The 18,021-nt window shown below is 48.0% G+C and overlaps 1 protein-coding gene across 4 annotated transcripts; it reads right to left on the bottom strand.

Annotated features, from left to right (window-relative positions):
• Nucleotides 1-574: 574 nt before the first annotated feature.
• Nucleotides 575-16,976, bottom strand: SZRD1 (SUZ RNA binding domain containing 1). 4 transcript variants are annotated; one of them, XM_062593502.1, is made up of 5 exons: nucleotides 16,867-16,976; nucleotides 5,821-5,870; nucleotides 5,515-5,592; nucleotides 4,392-4,646; nucleotides 575-3,752 (listed from the first exon to the last, which is right to left on the bottom strand). In XM_062593502.1, exons 1-5 carry the CDS (start codon nucleotides 16,915-16,917, stop codon nucleotides 3,650-3,652), a joined length of 537 nt encoding a protein of 178 aa, XP_062449486.1. In that variant the 5' UTR covers nucleotides 16,918-16,976; the 3' UTR covers nucleotides 575-3,649. The 4 variants fall into 4 exon arrangements, with proteins under 4 accessions (XP_062449486.1, XP_062449487.1, XP_062449489.1 ...); XM_062593503.1 differs by having other exon boundaries at nucleotides 4,392-4,643; XM_062593505.1 differs by lacking the exon at nucleotides 5,515-5,592 and having other exon boundaries at nucleotides 4,392-4,643.
• Nucleotides 16,977-18,021: the final 1,045 nt, after the last annotated feature.

The following is an 18,021-nucleotide window of genomic DNA, read 5'->3' as shown; positions in this document are numbered from 1 at the left end:
CAGCGCGGCGGGGATGGAGGGGGGGCAACAAACGCAAAAAAAGGAAAAAAAAACGAAATAATAAAAAAAAAAAACCACTTTAAAAGGAACACTACGAAAAATAATTTTAAAAAATTAAATTTAATTAATCCTTCTAATCTAGTGAAGTCCACCCCGGGAGCATGGGATAAGGCAGAGGACAATTCAGTACTTGAATTCTTTTCATCCTCTCAGGCAACTGCAAAGGAGGAATCGGAGCCAGCCCGACCTTCGTCCTCGTCTTTGCTCCCTCACACTCCTCCCTGCCCCGAGAAAGCCCCCTCGGCTTGGTTTAGGTGGTGCGGGGGGGGGGGAGCCCAGGGACGGCATACAGAAATTCAAGCGGAGGGGGAAAAGGGGGTTTAGCTTGGCCCGCGCTCCTGCCCCAGGCGCCTGCGGCTCACCCCTCTTTCCGCGGCGCGCTCTGGCAGCCACCGAAACGGCCCTTAAGCTCCTGGCAGAAGCTCGGCTAGCCCCGAAGGGAGGAACGAGCAGCAGAGCAGAAAAAAAGGGGGAAAAAAAGGGGGGAGAAAAAGAAAGCAAAAATAAAACTACGTTAAAAGTTTAAACACGTTTATTTAAAATACAATTTATAAAATGTTTATCTGCATACTTAGGCGCACTTTTATGGGGGAGACGGGATGCTCTGGCTGTATTCTGCGCGCTTTTCGGGAGCTCGGCCCGTGCAGGAGGCCCCCGAAGCGCCCCTAGGACCACGCACACCCCTATAAACAGGTATTATTCGAACGAGAGCTCGAACACCCCCCCCCCCGCGCAAACAAGGCGGCCGACTGCTCCCCGACCCCCAGTTCCCGGAGCGGGGCTCCCCGCACCCATCGTCCGCCTGGAAGAGGGGCCGGGGAGCGCGCGTTTCCAGGAGCGCCGTCTTCCCGCCCGCCCGCGGGTCGGAAGCCTCCCGGCTCAGCACGCTACAGGGACAGAGAAGCCGGAGACGGGAATCCCCGGCGGCCCCTACCCAGTTGGCTACTAGTTACGCGAGGTCGGTGCTGGAGGACGAGGTCTGCCGTGCAGCTAGCAAGGATCGGAGGCACCTGACTTACGGGATAACCGGGCAGGAGAAGACTTCTAATGTCAGCAAGGTATCCAAAGCTACGTCAGGAGTTTTTTTTCTTTTTCTTTTTGCCAGCAGCTGACCCTCCAAAGTAAAAGCTATTTCGAGCAATAGTTAAGGAAAGGCGCGGTGACTACGGTTATTGCTAATGTCTTTCTCCCTTCTCGCTCCCCACCCCACCTACCCTTCCCTTGCTGAGCTGCTCTTCCCCGGGGATTTTTCTTTACTGCCAGCCTGCAAAGAAAAAAATAATAAAAAAACCCCAAGAGGAACGCGGCCCGCCAAGCAGCTGGCGGGTGCTTGCACAGACGCCTCGGCAGTACGACCCGAGCCCTACCTGAGAGGGAGTTCAGTAAACGTTAAGACTATGGCCTCTTAAGACCACGAAGACTTGGGCCAAACTCCTGGCCCGCCTGGCCTTCTGCCACCTGTGGTCATCCTCCCCACCTTACAGTAGAGTAAAGAACATCATCCTGTACCAACCGTTGAGGGCTCACCTGATTTGGGGGAGGGAGAGGGGACTTTCGGTGGAAGGTGGCACCGATTCAATTAGCAGATTAAGGTTCTAGCAGATTCCATCTCTTTGTACACAGGTAGTTTTATTTTACCAGTAATTTCTTTCTTTTTTTATTTTTTTTTAAAAACTGTATTTCCGTACAAGTCTTGGTTTATCGTATGGGAGTCTCCCATACAATGCAGGGTGGAAGATGCTCTGTACGTTTGCTTCTTTTCAGGCAGAAGTAGTCAGATTTGGTTGTTTACTGCTCAACCTACTGAGCACACACGGTAGGCAACACCGCGCTTGTACAGAATACATCCTCCAAGAACCAGAGGTGATATTCTACCTTTTGAGAACACAGTAATCAGCCAGCCCATGGCCATTTCAGCCAGAGGAACCGTCTAAAGCCTTCTGCGTCGGCAGCCCGGGGTCATGAACGGTACAGCCCGTTCCTCTGCCAGGCAGGTCCGTCTACAGTGAGAGATTCTAGCAACATGCAGAAACACTTCTCAGCCTGGAGTCGCTCGCACACAAGCGGCGTTCTTTACATTCCCTCCAAAAAGAGCATTTTAGTGTTCATCTAATCTCTCAAGACAGTAACATTAAGAGTAGGTCAGCTTTCTTGCCTAGGGTACAGAGAGTTAGACAATGCAATAAGACAGACAGCATTGGGCACAGGCAAAGCATCCATATTCAACAGTGTCTTACAATAAACACATTTGGCGGTACCTGGTATCGCTCCTATCATCCAGAAAAAGTTTTCAGACTGCAAGCTGGAGTCCCTGCCTCAGACCCTGTCCTCTTTTTTGGGGAGTTGGAGAAGCAAAAGCAACCGGTTCCCTGCAGCCTAGCAGAAAGCCAGCTGTTACCACCCACAATGCATGAAGACAGGGAGTTTTCCAAGCTTTATTGAACGCACTTTGTTCCCAACGTCTGTGATTTCTAGAAGTAAATGCATCAGGTACAGCACAGACTTGTACCGTAACTGAGAGATCAGAGCCTTCGGTTCATCATAAGCCACTTAGGTTCAAACATTTGGAGCAGCGGTCGTCCTGCCCCTGCCGTTACGTCAGTCACTTGACGAGCACAGGCTTTACAGAGCGGGGCTCCTTTACCGTGCGTTTCACGGACCAGAAGAGAGCCGTGCGGCACTGCCTACCCGCTTCCTAGCCTGCAAGTCCAGATGCAACAGAGCCCTAGTTCATCACCGCCCTGCTCTCTCTGCTGCAAACAGTAACTGGGCAGCAGGCATTTTCATGGGATCTGTCCACGTTCCCTTCTCCCCAAATACAAATAGATGTATTTTAAGTTATTCCTCAAGCCAGCAGAACACACTAGCCAAGCTTTAACAGGTGCAGTATGTAAACTAGGTCATCAGACTCCACTGGCTTCCAAGGCCAAGGCAATGGGAAAGCCCAGGTATCCAGGAGTCCACTTCCATTCGCTTGGCAGCAGTAGAAATACAGAACAAGAAGCTAAGCTTGCCAAATCCTAGCCATTAATGTTGCAGAAAATTCACTGAAACTCCTTTTTAGAACGCTTAACTACCTCTCTCAATTAAAACAAACTAAACAGTTAAAACCCTTCCCATGCACTCCATTGAAAGTTGATCTGATATACAAACAGAAAACAAAGAGAGATCCTTTGAAACAGAACTTGCTCTTAAAGTGATGAAGACAACATGCGCATCTGGGGAGGCTTCCCGCTTTTTTTTTTTTTCCTTAAATCCCAGGTTATGAGTACAAACAAACATTATTGCTGGCGCTAGCTTCAACCAAAGTGGCACACACGACTCTCTGCACCCGTCCGAGTCCTTTATACCCCTCCCTCCCCTTTCCTTTTACAGTGACTTGGGACAGCCCTTGTCGGTATGCCGATCACAGTGGGTGGAGCGGGGAGGTCACAGTGCATGGGGTTTGAAGGTCACAGTGGGCAGAGCAAAGGGGATCACAGTGCAAGTAAACCAGGTAGTTCCCTTTGCTCAAGTCCATTTGTCCACCGCGGCAGTGCAACCCGTGGCGGCTGACCCTGCTTTCCGCAGCATGATCTGTTGCCCACATTTATCTGCGTTGTTTGAAGCCTTGTGAACCATCGGGACCCAGTGGCTGCCTAATCACATTATTGGGCTGTCTGGTATCTTCCGGCTGGGAGATCCTCGTTGGCCTGCAAGGAGAAACAAGATCAGAGACAGACGCAACATGTCTGTGTAACATTAAAACACTCTTGCATCCACTCTGGTGGAAAGCCACTGCCACAGCTAACAGACTATCACAGTCCTGCCATGTTCCTTGCGAGGAGGCAAGGCAATCAAAAGCCAGCCGGCACTGAATTTCTCCACAAGGTTTTGGAAATCTTATCCTTGAGCAGCCAAGACCCACGCTGCATTTAAAAGGGAGAGTGCAGTGCCTTCCAACAACCAGCATTCATTTCAAAGTGCTTACATGTAATCGTCCCATCCACAGGCGGTAGCTCCCTTAAGTTAAAACCTCTGCAAAGACACAGATGTATCCTGCCAAAACAGCTCAGTTGCCTGCACCTCTCACTGCATCCCCAGCATACTCTTCCAGAGCTAAGCTATAAGGCGCTGAAGGTTACTGCAGGCTATTTATCAAGCACAAGTAGTTCCTTTAACTGCCACGTGTTTGAGCTCTATAATGCTCCGTTTGCAACCAAAGCAGCCCTTTCTCCTCTATCTGCCTCATTTTACACTCCAAAGAACGCAACCTTTCCGACACAAAGATGCTTGCAAGGATTACGCACAACGACGTCACCGTGCTGCCACCACAGCCAAGGTATTCTCACCTATCTAGAATTGGTTTCTCCTGCTCTTCTTCGGGGCTCGCGCTGCCCAATATTCGTTTTCTGGCTTCTGCGTACTCTGCCTCCCTTTGCGCCAAGGATTTCACAGGGAACGCTGGCCTGCTAGTGGAGTTGGGGTTACTAAGCACGCCGTTTGTCGTAGGCCTCTTTAAGATCCTGATCTGCGGGGGAGGACCTGAAGGAAGGCTGTCGTCCTGAATCACAATCGGCACTTTAGGAGGAGATTTTGATTTTCTACTGTTTAAAAGAAAAACATTCGATCAGTATTTGTCTCCGCTGCACGCATGTTTTTAAGCTCTGCACGCGAATGCATCCCGGTCAGATGTCATTCCCATGACTAACAGGCAGCCTGTAATAATTAAAGACCTTGTTACATTTGTAACCTTAAACTACAGTGACAGGCAGGTTTGTAAGAAATTAGCTCAATAAGGGACAGAAAACCAGCCTCTGCCACTCTGGATATCTTTAAACTCGAGTGAAGGAAGGGAATGCAAACAGTAAGCAGAAAAGCTCACTTTTAAACAGGTGGACAGAATCTGAAGTTTTGCTGTAGTACCTACATTTTAAGAATTAACTTCAGATTTTAGTATCTGGATAGGTATTTTAGCCTTCTTTGGGGCAGAAACCAGATGCTTAGTAAGGTACCTTAAGCACCAAAGACTTTCAAAGAAAACCTGAAATGCCTATATTTGAAAGACACTGGTTTAAGCATCTTGCTTCCACTCCCTGCATTTTCTTTTTCAGAGCTCCTCTCACCAGAATTCCTGGCCTTTGACATCAGCCCTGCCATTTCGCTTCTCGGAGGCAGCCGGGGCCCCAGTATCACAATCCAAATTTTTATAGTCCCTTTTCTATGTATTATTTCTCTGGGACTTCTACCATGACTCTGATCTTTTAGTGCTCTAGTAAGAATCAGAGGGATCAGGGGGTGCAAGTGGGGGGGGGGGGGAAAGGCCTGTCAGAAGTGGGTAAAAATAACCGTGCTAGAGGATAAGAGAATAACACACACCCACACCCCAACCCAAGGTAAGAAGGAAAGGAAGTCTTACTGATGCAAGGCACAGCAAGCCAATTTAGGGCTATGAGTTCGGATTACCTGACTCACCCATTTCTTCCTTTGAGTGTCTTTTTCTTAAAAGGCTTCCCCATAGCTGTAGCTACATCCAGTCTTGAAGACCCGGCTCTGAAATAAAATCACTCTCAAGAATCTTTCTGCTACTCTGCTACGGATCGAAAGGGCCACCTAGTGGCATGATTAGAGAGATTCCCTATTTCTTAGCTCAAACCCGATGTTACCTACTCAGTTCAACATTTCCCACTGTACCCGCTCTCCCCAGGCCTTCAAGATGTCCAACTGCACTTCAGGAAAATAAGGTTATTTTCAGGAAAACAAGGTGAGCAGCACCATTACCTTTCCTTCTGTGTAATCTTCAGCTTCTTTTCCAACCGTCTATCTATTTCCTACAAGAGAAAGAGAGGAAAAAAAAGAAGTTAAGGCTCACCTTGGAGAACAGAGTTTGAGCTTGACTGACTCTGAGAGCGACTGGCAAATGAAGAGGCAGAGAAAAACAAACTACCACAAATATTTTACTGTATCCATTAATACACACGCAGCAATACTAAGCTGCAGGCTTTGCACATCATGGTGAAAAGGCAGCTTGAAGAAGTTCACCTCTCCTAAAAAGCAGCTTTAATTCTCAGGACTTCAGCTGGCAAGAAAAGTTTCAGGGTAAAGAAAAGAGCCAAAGGAATATTCAGTATTTCAAGTTAGTATAACAAGGTACTCGTAGATCGAGTAGGAAGCAACGCCAAACCTCTGTGGCCAAATCCTTCTAAAGAAGTGGCGCGCAACCAGGGTGACCCACCTCAGACCGTGCACTTTGCTTCGGCCCCAGAGCCGGCAGCCGTGCCGAGGACTAGCCGGCAGGGCTGCATTCCTGCTGCTTGCTGCAATAACCCTCCTTTACAAAGGAGTCGCACCCAAAGACCTGCTGAGCAGAGCCTTAGTATCCAACGATGAGTTTTTTTTTTTCCATGTATTTCTCTTCCCAGGAGAGCTGCCAAAGCAGCAGCTACACAAAAAAACAGATGAATTACTCCTGAGTGCCAACAGAGCACGGCTTTAAGCATGTCAGCTTCTAAGATTTGCACCTTTCTCAGCAAAGGTCTTTTATCTTTTGCAGTCCGAACAATTGCACAGAAAATCCTTGCTAAACAGAAAAATAAAGCCAGCTTTCAGTCACTCCAGTCTATCTTTTGCTAACCTTCCCTAACAAGCCACACCTCACTGATACCTTTGGATTCCCATGACTGCCGTGCTATTACAAGAGCAGTACAAGAGGAAAACGAGAGGAGAGAAAAAAAAAAGTAACCAGGAGTGTCCTAGTTACACCAGCTGATAGCTGGCAATACTCAAGGAAATTCCAGCTTTCTGCCAGAACGCACTTGCTCTATTTTTCAGGTCAGTTTGCTTAACTACAATAAAAGCTTGCTGGCATCGGAGCCTGCCCTGCTGTCAGATGTTGCAGACAGGCACAACCTGGTAAGAAACTATGCTGCCCAACATCCTCACCCCGGGGTCTGCTTGCACAGTAATACCCTGATGCACCAGGAAGCCGAGAACGAACGCAAATCACTACGAGATGCCAAACCACGGCGTTTACGCTTGGTCACGCAGCTTTACAGCCCACAGTATCTGCAGAGAGACTGTTACAAGCAATTTTGGAAAGGTATCACTGGGTAGGAGGTTGATTTAAAGAAGAACCAGAAATCACACACAGTTGTTGTTGTTTCATAAGAAGAAAACCTGCCAGGGGCTTAACATGTCATTGAAGTGAATGCCCAATTATAGCTAAATCCCCCTGTCAAGGGCAAACGCACCTGCAGGTTCCTTCCTCTCCAAGTCCTCTTGTGAGCAACAAAAAGACCCTCTCCAAATGCTGCTGGGGAGATGGAGAGCCTATGCTCCTGCCTGCAAAAGCTGAGGAGCAGCCGGCTGGGAACAGGAAGGAGAGAAACTGAGGATATCCTGGCCAAGGATGGAAGCGTGTTGGACCAGCTGGCAGCAAACAATGAAAGTTAAATTAAGGCAACGTAGTTAGCTCATCTGCCTGTACGAGGCCAGAAGAGGTCATATCCTGCTAGAAAAGTCTTTAAAACACTTTTTCAAACCCAAAGGGTTAACTGCGCTTCCCCAGGGCCTCGTGGAAGCGGGTGACTGGAAGGAAGCTTCCTCAAATATTCCTTATTTAATACTTCATTGCACAGTGGAGGAAGCACATTCAAGTGCATCTCCACTCATTTCATAACAAATATTTTTCAATGCTGCACAGCGACTGTGGAGCCAACTACAGGTCCGACATCACCAGTCCTCGGCCTCAACATATAAAAGTCATGCCAGGGCAGACGGGCTCCTCCTTACACTCGACAGTCCATCACCGCTGAGCACGAGAACATGACAAACTCCAGAAAAAAGCCATGTGGAAAGCAAAGTGGAGGCAGAGCCGATGGATAGAGCTTGTTTTTACCAGTACATGAAACTCTGGAGTAATCTGAGCAACAAAACGATTCAGGTTCTTGCCTGGCAACAGTATTACCTGGCTGATCCTCTCGGAAGCGATTATCACTTCTAGCTCTCTTGTATTTTAGGGAAACACCCCAGTCTGTTTCTCTTCTTTCACAGTTCACTTTGTGAAACTACCTGATGTAGCAGCCTTTACCGAGCAGCCAATAGCTTCATCGGTTATTTCATTCGACGAAATGAATCCCCATCTCCTCAAAAAGTTACTGCCTCAGCTACACCACGTCACGCCTGCACTAGGTTTATAACTGCTCCTCAGTGAGGTCCCTCTTTTGCTACTTAAATTCAGCTTTACCAGTGGGGTTACCTCCTCCGTGCTCTAGCACCAGAGCATGCAAGAGCTTTAGGCTCTTGGCACCGTGTCAGATAAAACACAAGTGTTCAAGGGCTTCAGCCTGGCAAAGACACTTACCCAGTTGCTTCTGTGTTGCTCTTCCCCTCCCCTCTCCTTCCTGGCAGTCGAGAGACGGCTTGTAGACAAGCCATATTTCTACATTCCTGTAGGCTTTACAGGTCAAACCTGGGGCTGCAGTTGTATTCTTTACATTGCAAAAAAGTCACGTCAACCTCATCATCTGGAAAACACGGTGATTAATGCAACTGTCACACCGACTCCAAGCGCTGCTGGACAGCTCTTCATATGCTTTAGGCATCCAGGCCTTGAACACAGGACAGGCCTCTAAACGCATCCTCGGAGGTGAGCACCCACAACTTCCCTTCCCAGAAAAGAAAAACATTTCTCCTAATTTGATCAACACATGCAAGCTTGTTTCAGAGGAATCCTTCAAAACCTGCCATCATAGCAGTTAACCCCTGCCAAAGCGAGCCCTGCACAGTCTAATTTTACTCTCCTACTACCGTGCAGACGTTGGCAAAGTACCTCATGTTTCTGCCTCTCATCCCACTGTGATTTCCAGTAGTCTCTAAGCAAACATGCATAACCACGGTTTAGAAAACACCCCCAGCAGACTCGACAGTTGCCCTGCATTTGGGGAGCACAGAAGCACAAACACTCTCACAGTTATAACATCTACAACTGATAAAGCCGCTACATTTTTCCCCAAAATCGGATGCTTCCTTTACGCTTAAAAATCATGGTGTAACAACCTAGAGTGATCAGCCCCACCAAACACACACATACCTCTCTCACTCTATCCAAGTAAGAGTCTTTCTAGATCTGTGATCCAAATAACCCTTGTCGCTGGTGAGGGAATTCTAGCTTTCACCAAAAATCCACTAAACAATTGGGCAGAAAGTTTTCCATTCTGTTCAAAACCAATGTCTAGCATTAAAAAAAAAAAAAAAAAAAAAAAAAGCTGCCCACTTCTAACACCTCAAGAAATGTTCATGAAGTTTTTCAGTGCCGAGATTAACCCTGTACTTTCTCAGCAAAAGTCACTGTAAACTCTTGATCCCTATTCATGTTTAAGTCAGCTACTTCCATGTTTTGCATGATAGGGATGAAGGAGCTCAAATCTAGAGTGCAACGACAATTCAAATGAGCAGCCCTTAAAAATCCAACAAAAATAAATTAGAACTTTAGGCATCTCTCCTGATGCATGCAGCAGTTCGTGAGGTCAGCCCAGGCATTTTGTTGCTTCTAGAGCTCCTAAACATGTGCGGCAACACCTTCACCCAGCTTATCCTTAAAAAGATAAAAAAAAAAAAAAAAAAAGTCACAGCCACTGCTCCTCACAGATCTGTTTGTCCGCTGATGTTGTTCCCTTTCCACTGCGCTCTCACGCTGTCACTGAGCTGCATGGATAACAAGATAAAATTAGGACCTGACTTGCAGCATAAGTGCCAGAAACACTACAACAACCCAAAGGCACGAGGCTCACAGGGAGGCAATTAGACTTGGCGCTGGAGAACATCACTCTGCACGTACCCATAAATTGGGCAGGTCACCCTGTCCAAAGACTAGTTATTAATCTTCTGATAGTCTGAATCTACCAGGTAGGCTCTCCTGGCTTCGACTTCCCAAATCCGTACGTTTACGTCACCAAAGCCTAAGTGCGGCTTACATTCCTGTTCTCCCGAAAAAAAGCCCCTCCTCAAAGATTAGGAAAGAATCTCAACAAACTATTTTTAGAGCCATTATGTCCAGACACTAAAAAAGACCCAATAAACAGCGCGAAGACGACACTGTTCTTTGACATTTAAGCCACATTTGTGGAGGACGACGTAATGGAAGCTCAAATCCAGCTCCATCCACCCCAGAGAAAAACAGTAATAAGAAAAACATCAATAAAATACTCCTTAAATGTAATCAAACACAGCCAGTAAGGCACAAACCTACTGCTTTATGGTAATAAAGCATAGGTTTTATGCACTGCTACAGTCTCTCAGCCTAAATACCTCCATCAATATACCTGCTATGTTGCCCCACAGACAGCAATTTAGAGATAGATGCTCCCCCCCAACGTATCAGAAGCCTGCCCTCCCAGAAGGGATGCCCGGAGGTCGGCTCACATGGATCACAGTTTCACATAGGTCTAGGCACCGTGCCAAGCAAACTTGGTTGTTGGGCTTATCGCAAAGCAATAGCGGAGAAAGGGCCAAGTTAGCCCTAGTTGTCATCTAAGAAACTTTGCTGGAATAACTGTAGTTACATCAGATACGCAAAGAGAATTATCCTCCGGAGGGCTGCCAGCAAAGGCTTTCCAAACAGACCAAGTAACAGCAACTCCAAGCTCTGCTGATACGAGAAAGGAATAACAAGATAACTGCTGTCAGTTTTCTTTGTTTTCAAGTTGCCTGTAAAACTGCCGCTGAACATTTAAGGGAGGGCAAAACTCAAGCAGTCTCCACATCCCTTATAGTAAGGGGACATTTTTCCCCCCACCCTCTACCTCTGAATTCGTGTACTTTGCAGAAAGCAAGAGGAAATGCCTACCATCCTTCCTGCTGGAGCATGGAACAGGCACTGAAAAAGTTGAGCTTTCCTAGAAATATGGTAACATTTCAAATATCCAGCTTTAAAGAAATATTAACCACACTCTTTGATGTATTTACTGGGGATTACTTTCAAATACAACCTTCTACCCTTGCTCACTCAAATAACTGAATCTGTAGGATCAAACCCAGGAAGAGCAAGTTTGGTCCAGAGTCGTACCCTCCCACGCCAACACTAAATCAAGTTTTGACTACTTATTAAAAACATCATTAGATACTCTGGCATTGTATAAAGGACAGGAGATAATCTTCAAGGCCTGGTTAATGTTCTTTTCTTTAGAGAACAGAGGTTTTAGCATCACAGGTTACAAAAGCTGTTAATAGGTACCTAACAATTCACAGCTGCGAGCTTCTGACTCACTGCTTCCTAAGGTACATTGAAAACATCATCAGGTAGGAGCAGAGAGAGATAACGCTAAGATATCTCCACATTGACTCCTCATTAGCCACCTATTTCTTTCGTTTGAAGATAAACTAATATGCTATTAATTACTGGAGCATTCCAATTCCCGAGGCTATTGGGAATCAGACTGCTCCATTAATTACTTCACTAAGTTGCTCTGCTTACATTAGATACTGGCAGTGGACTGTAGCCAACATGATGCCAAGAAAGTCACAGCTCCTTTCAGCTGTGCTGGTGTTTCAATCTTTCAGAGGCAGATAATGCGTCTCAGCAACTATGATTATAAGTGCCTGCAAAACAAGACATGAGACTATTCTTAGGAATAAACCTGGCAAGAGGCTTGTTCTTACAGGCACCACATGGTATTCCCAGCATGGATATGTATTACCAGGGCAGGGGGAGGGAGGAGGGCTCTTAAGGGGGCTGCAGCTCCTGCTTCCGTACCTCCTGCTGCTCTGGGTCACACGAATGCTCCGCAGACCCTCTCCCAAGTCCAGATCTGGAATATATTTACACTACACCTCTCAGTCTAGAAAAACAGAGGTTAAACCCTCGCAAAAGCCTTCTACGGTCCTCCCAAGAAACCAGTTTTCCGTTTCCCATCCACCTTGCAAGCCTTTCTCTGCAAATGCCCTAACTAGCGTTTTTCTGCCTTGGACTCGAGTGACAACGTTTCTACGCAGTTTCATCATATTGTGCAAAGGCATCAGTACATTTCCCGATTAGCAGGAGACCATTCCTGCCTTTCTCACCCACATTACTGTGGTCAATCAATACATCCAGATGCTCAAGAAGGTGAAACTGCTTATAAATAAATAAACAAATAAATAAAATAAACAGAGACTGCTCCCAAGTGATTCAGCCAGGACCAGACTGGACTTGCAGCAATATCCTAGAACTGATATCCAGTTTGTAGTATTAAGATGCTCATTCCTAGCCTAAGGACATCGTTTATCAAAGGAACTGCCTCTGTCTAGGCAACACTGAACAGCAGGAATGGAAACTTTAATTTCCCCGTTTCAACATTTTGGCCAATTAGAAGTACCTAAAGCAAATACTTAGTAAATGTTTTACAAAAAAAATAATTTTAGTCCATGAAATCAAAACCTGTCCTCATGGCACTTCTGCCTAACATCAAAAATCATCAGTTGCCTTCTTGGGTTTTCTTCGCTTTACAGTCCTGAAGGAATGCATGCCCAGACCCCAACCAATTTGTCCTCTAATCACAGAAGCAGTTAGCAGACTATGCAGATTGGAGGTCACAGCACTATGCTCCTAAATACTTCCTTTCTAGTTCTGTGTACTTTGATCACATTTAGCAACTTCGAGCAACAGGCTGCCCAAACCTAAATTAAGCCCTTTATAACTGCTGAATTTGCCACCCTCGTTAAAGCATGAACTCGAAGGCTGGTAATCCAGTCTGTTGCCAACTGCTACTTGCAAGTCAACCAATGTAGAGATGGTAAGAACAAGAGTTTTTTGGGGAATCTCGGGTGAACAGTCCACTCGAAGCGCAGCAACACGAACAGGCAATCCCAGTACCCACCCCCCTGCTGTAACACACACACCAGGAACAAAGTTCAGTCACTCGCCTTCAGTTGCTCACATCCTCCCCAAATAGCTGGTAATTAGATGATCCAAAGGGGTTTCTGTTTCTTGTGGCAAGCTGTGAAGCAAGGCGTACGGTAACCAAATGACAAGGACCTAGACTCTGGACTACATTAGGTTAAGCTTTAAGTGCCGACCACAAGATCGGGGGTGGCAGTTTTGCCCTGTAAACCATCTACCAGCAAACTGAAGAAAATAAAAACAAGGAGGATTTTTTTTATAAACTATTGTGAGCTGCCAGCTAACATTTTATCTGCACAAACATATTCCTGACTTGAAATAAGTTACTAATCAGTAACACAGCAATAAACTCCAATTCTGAACAGCCATGTTTTATTTACAGGAATAAGTCATAAATTCAGCTGAAGAGTGCCAATTCAGGCTTGCATATTACCTGTTCTCTGCGATCCCTGGCTTCCATTTCAGTCTTGGAGCAAAGCTCCCAACCTGAAGTATAATTATTATTTTAACCAGGTAAATCATCTTACGTGGAACAAATACACCCCTCATTTGTGATTTTCCTCTTGCTTAAACCCAGGCAGGCCACACAAAAGAAAACTTAAGCTATGCACTAAGTAATATTAGTGGTTACTAACCTAGGCCAGGTCTTTGAAGACTCACACTCCATTTCTTATTCTGCCACGAGTCTCTTGCACAGCCTCAGACAACTCGCTCATTCTTCACACATCAATCCATCACCTACAACTAGGGGACAAGTAAGACCTCCCCATTTCAAAAAAAAAAAAAACACACACAAGTATCTATGCACCTAAGACTGCCAGGCCTAGATAATGTAGGGCCTTTGTAACAAATACTACCAGCCAGATTTACAGGCATCACAGTTCTGCTGCATCAGCTCAGTATGAAAAATTCACACCTCTTCACTAATGCTGTTGTGCCTGCAAAATTCTCAGAGGAGACGAAGCTACTAAAGCAGAGGGCATCTGCTCAGCATATGGTCGCTTAGGGTGGTGGCACGTACCAAAGGAGAGGCTCCTTTTTCCAGCAAACAAACAGTAACTCTGATGAAAACTAAAAGACAAAGAGAAGACGCATTAAAGAAAAAAAAAAAAAAAGTAGCTGTATTACAACTACTTCACTGATCAAGTCCAAAGTAGAAGATTTGCATCAGTTTTGTCTGGGCTTTCCCCTTTCAAAGCTCACCTGCTTTCTCTCTATCTGCTAAGATTAGCACTGCCTGCATCAAAAGAGGCAGTTCTGCAACAGCTAAATGAAGTGATAGTAGCACAAGGAGGCCATGGCATCTCTGGTCAGCCCAGAACTGCCTCCAGCTGAGGCTACCTTCTAAAAGTGCAATACCAAGATCTAGGGGGAAAGTTAATAGCCCAAGAGCAAAATAGACACACACACACAAAAAAAAAAAAAGAAGAATCATCACCCAAATTCTTGGCATCCTTTCTGGTCTAAGGAACACCCTCTGGGTGATATATAAAAAAATTACATGCCAAGAAGCAGACAACGTATCTCAGAAACCCACTGTTCAGAAGCCCTCTACAAACCTGTTTCATTACATTTCTACTATTTCCTCAGTGATTAAAGGCTGATGGTGTAATCTTTTGCGGACCAAACTCCACCTAACTTAACTGACAAATATCAGCTGAAGAATCGATAGCACATACCTTGCAAAGACGTAAACTGGGAAATATTACATACACGTGCTGAAGGCTCTATAAAATAACAAGTCCAGTCTACATTCTGGACTCTGTAAAGTATTAAAACAAGACTAAACATTTAAAGTTGCTCTTTAATGTTTGTAATGTTTAATATTTTATTGAATTCAATAATATTCAATACTGACCATGTCATCACATCTCCTGCCTTTAACTTGGGATCTGTCCTGTGCCACCGCAGAGGGCAATTCATATCCCACACCTAGTAAGGCACAGATGGAAGAAAATAAAGGAGACTCCTTAAGACAAAGATCTATTGGGATCACAGGACCAGGCCAGCTTCGTAAGCTTTTTCTGTACACAATTTTCCCTCTCACACTTCCAACAGAGCAGTCTCATTCAGGCACTTCTCAAGCTTCCCTGCCTCTACAGTAGGTTTTTTCCGCAAGGAAAAGCAAGTGTGCCTGAAACAATCTTTCAACTGGCAAGCAAGCAAGGCAGTCACACTGCCTGTTCTGCATCTGAGCCTCTTCCTGTACTTTGTTCCTGTTTCTCTTTTCTGAATCTGTCTAACCTGGTAGCTTTGATTCCTGTAGTAGCTCAGAGACCCCACGTGTACTAGCATCAATTTGGTTCAACAAAAACTCCAGACAAGATCAGATTCTCCTCTCTTCTACATCCCAGTTAGCTTTTAACTTCCTGTGGCCACAAGCAGCAGCAGAGGGTCTCTTTCCTGCAAGTCACAGTTTGAGAATGACCTTCCTGAAGTCTCCTGGTGATGGTTGCCAGATCTAACCTGAAAGCAGCTTCCATTTCTCCTCTTTCACAGCAGTAACGCTCACCGCAGACAGGCAGGTCTGGTTTTGTTCCAACTGCTTTTACAGATACGCAAAGCCTGGACAACTGTAAAAGCAGCTGCGAGCACAGTGTTGGCTCATCAAGACATCTCTCTGCTCTCCGCTAAGCAGCGCAAGCGCTGCTGAATTTATGAACACAAAGGCCTGGCAGTTTGGACGTGCTGGGAAAAGGCTTTATAAAGGATAGGTAACCAAGAGATTTCCCCATAAGTGTTTTAAAAGACCAGCAAAAGGCGTGAGCTGAAAGGACAAATGGGAAAAGACAACTGATGGCTCAGATTTGAACAGCTCTACAATTTTAAGCCATTACTCAAGGCCACAACTATCATCAGCTCTCAAGAGAGAAGTTATGCCCCTTCATGGGAGGCTTTAACGAGTGCTGGAATTAACTCCAGCGCCCAGTGCGAGACTTCCCATTTTTGCAGTATCACAGCATTGGCAGCGAGGGCTTTCCTTACCCTGCCAGCCTTTGACCGGCATCTCACACGCAGCTGAGGGAGGGCATTGAATTACAACCTCTATTTTGCTAACGTCTTTCCCACAAGCTGTAACTCAATCGCCTTCAGCACAGCACTGTCCGGAGTCATATTCAGTCTCCGCGCTGTTATAAAGCCTGTCTGCCCCTCGCTTGTTCAAGACCCCCCTGAGGTTATTAAAACAGTGGCCAGTCTGGCCCGGTTTCCCCCCTCTCCTCGTGCAGTTGCGAATTCCCCACCGCTCATCCACCTACGCTACTGCCAAAATAAGAATTTTATTCCGCCAGTGAAACACGCACGACTGCTTCAGAGCCTTTATTGTGACAGACAGGCAGAAAACTTCAGCTACAGAGCGAGCTATTAAAAGAAAGTGAAGCTGGGAAACTGAAAGCTTTCAAAAATTCAAGAAACTTTGCAAATGCAAAAGTTACCCTCATTTGTCTTAAAAAGAGGTTAAGGAAAGAGCCCAGCCAGGTACAGCGACACAGAGAGAGGGCTTCCCCCTCGCTGCAGAGGCACGGTTGAGCAGAGCCCCAGCTGCAGGTCTCGAAGCGCAGCCCACGCACCCTCCGCGGAGGGGGGGGGGGCAGGCGCGTTGGGGGACGAGGGAGGGGGAGCCCGGCGCCTGCCCCGCGTGGGGCCGGCAGCGTGCCTGCGGCTCGGCCCCAGACCCTCGGCTGCCAGCCCAAGCCGGGGTGGGCGGCCCCCCCATACACACACACAGCCGAGGGGCCGCCTAGCAGCGCAGGGGATAGCGGGGGGCCGGGAGAAAAACACGCGTGGGAGGAACAGCCCCACGCGGACGGAGGCCACGGCCCCTTTAAGAGGCCTAGCAGGCGCTCAGGGGCTGCAGCCGCCCGCCCGCCTGTCGCAGCCGCCGCTCGGGCCCTCCCCGACCGGCGCCCTGCCGCCTCCGCCGCCCTGGAGCGCCTGCCGGCCGCCCTTACCCCGCTGTCGGCCGCCTCCTCCCAGCTCTCAGCGACCTCCTCATCTTCCATTTTAATTCGCCTCCGCCGCCGCCGCCAGCCCGCGCCCCGCGCATGCGCGCGGCCCCCAGCGCCTGCGCCGCCGCTGCCTACCAGCGCGCCCGCCGCGCGCAGGCGCACCGTGCGGAGGGCGCCGCTGGGCGGGCGGGCGCATGCGCGCTGCGCCGCCACGGCCGGCCACGTGGGGCGGGGCGGGGAGGGGGCGCGTCGCCCTCGCCCCCTAGCGGGCGGGCGGACCGCGACGCGCGGCTGCTGCGGCACGCACGTGCAGCCGGCCTGGGACACGCGTGGGTTTCCCCGGGGCACCCACGTTCCGCCGGCCCGGGACACGTGTCCGCAATCCGTCTGGCCTTGGCTTTATCCGAGAGATTCAGCGCCGCGATCGAAATGGAAATTGCTGCGTTCTGAACAGGTCCCAAGTCAAGGGATAAGCGTGCAAAAAAAAAAAAAAATCAAGAAACTTCGAAAATGCAAAATTACCCTCATCTGTGCAACTGTCAGCAACAAGGTGGCTTCAGGGCCCTGCTGCATGTCGACCTGAGGAAAAGGAAATAGGGCACTTAGCTCAAGCAGCAGCATTTCACACCTTCATCCCCAGGGCAGCGCTCTGACAGCCTGTTTCGTCGACCCTACCGAGACGTGATGGGGGCGAAAATCGTGGCCGTGCCACCGGCGTGTGGGTGAAGTGTACCGTCCTGGAAAAAAACAATAAACGTAAGAGCAGTGGGAAATGAAAGGAAGGGCCGTTCCTGCCCAGGTGTCTCCAGATCCCAGCAAAGCCGGGATGAAGCCAGGCGTCGGATGTGCTGGCCAGGAGGCACCGACACGAGTTTATCCGTGTGTCTGTGCGCCGCGGCCTGCGAGGGAAGCAAGGGGGGAGCCACCCTGCCACCTTCCCTCCGCCCGCGACCTCCCCAACATGGCGGCCTCGCTCGTTCGCCCGCCCCTCCCAGCATGGCTGCGGCGGGCGGGCCACTACCACCGGCGCATGAGGCCTTCCCAACATGGTGCCTCCCGCTTAAGAGCAACGGGCTTGACCTTCCCATCATGGCGCGCGTCCCCGCCCCCTCCCGCCCCTTTTCCCGCGCTCACGTGACCCGGAGCTGGCGCGTGCGC

The sequence above is a fragment of the Rhea pennata genome, chromosome 22 (genome assembly GCF_028389875.1).
Source record: "Rhea pennata isolate bPtePen1 chromosome 22, bPtePen1.pri, whole genome shotgun sequence".
Lineage (NCBI taxonomy): Eukaryota > Metazoa > Chordata > Aves > Rheiformes > Rheidae > Rhea > Rhea pennata.
Note: the sequence above shows the minus strand (reverse complement) of the source record. Positions and strands in the feature narration are given on the sequence as shown.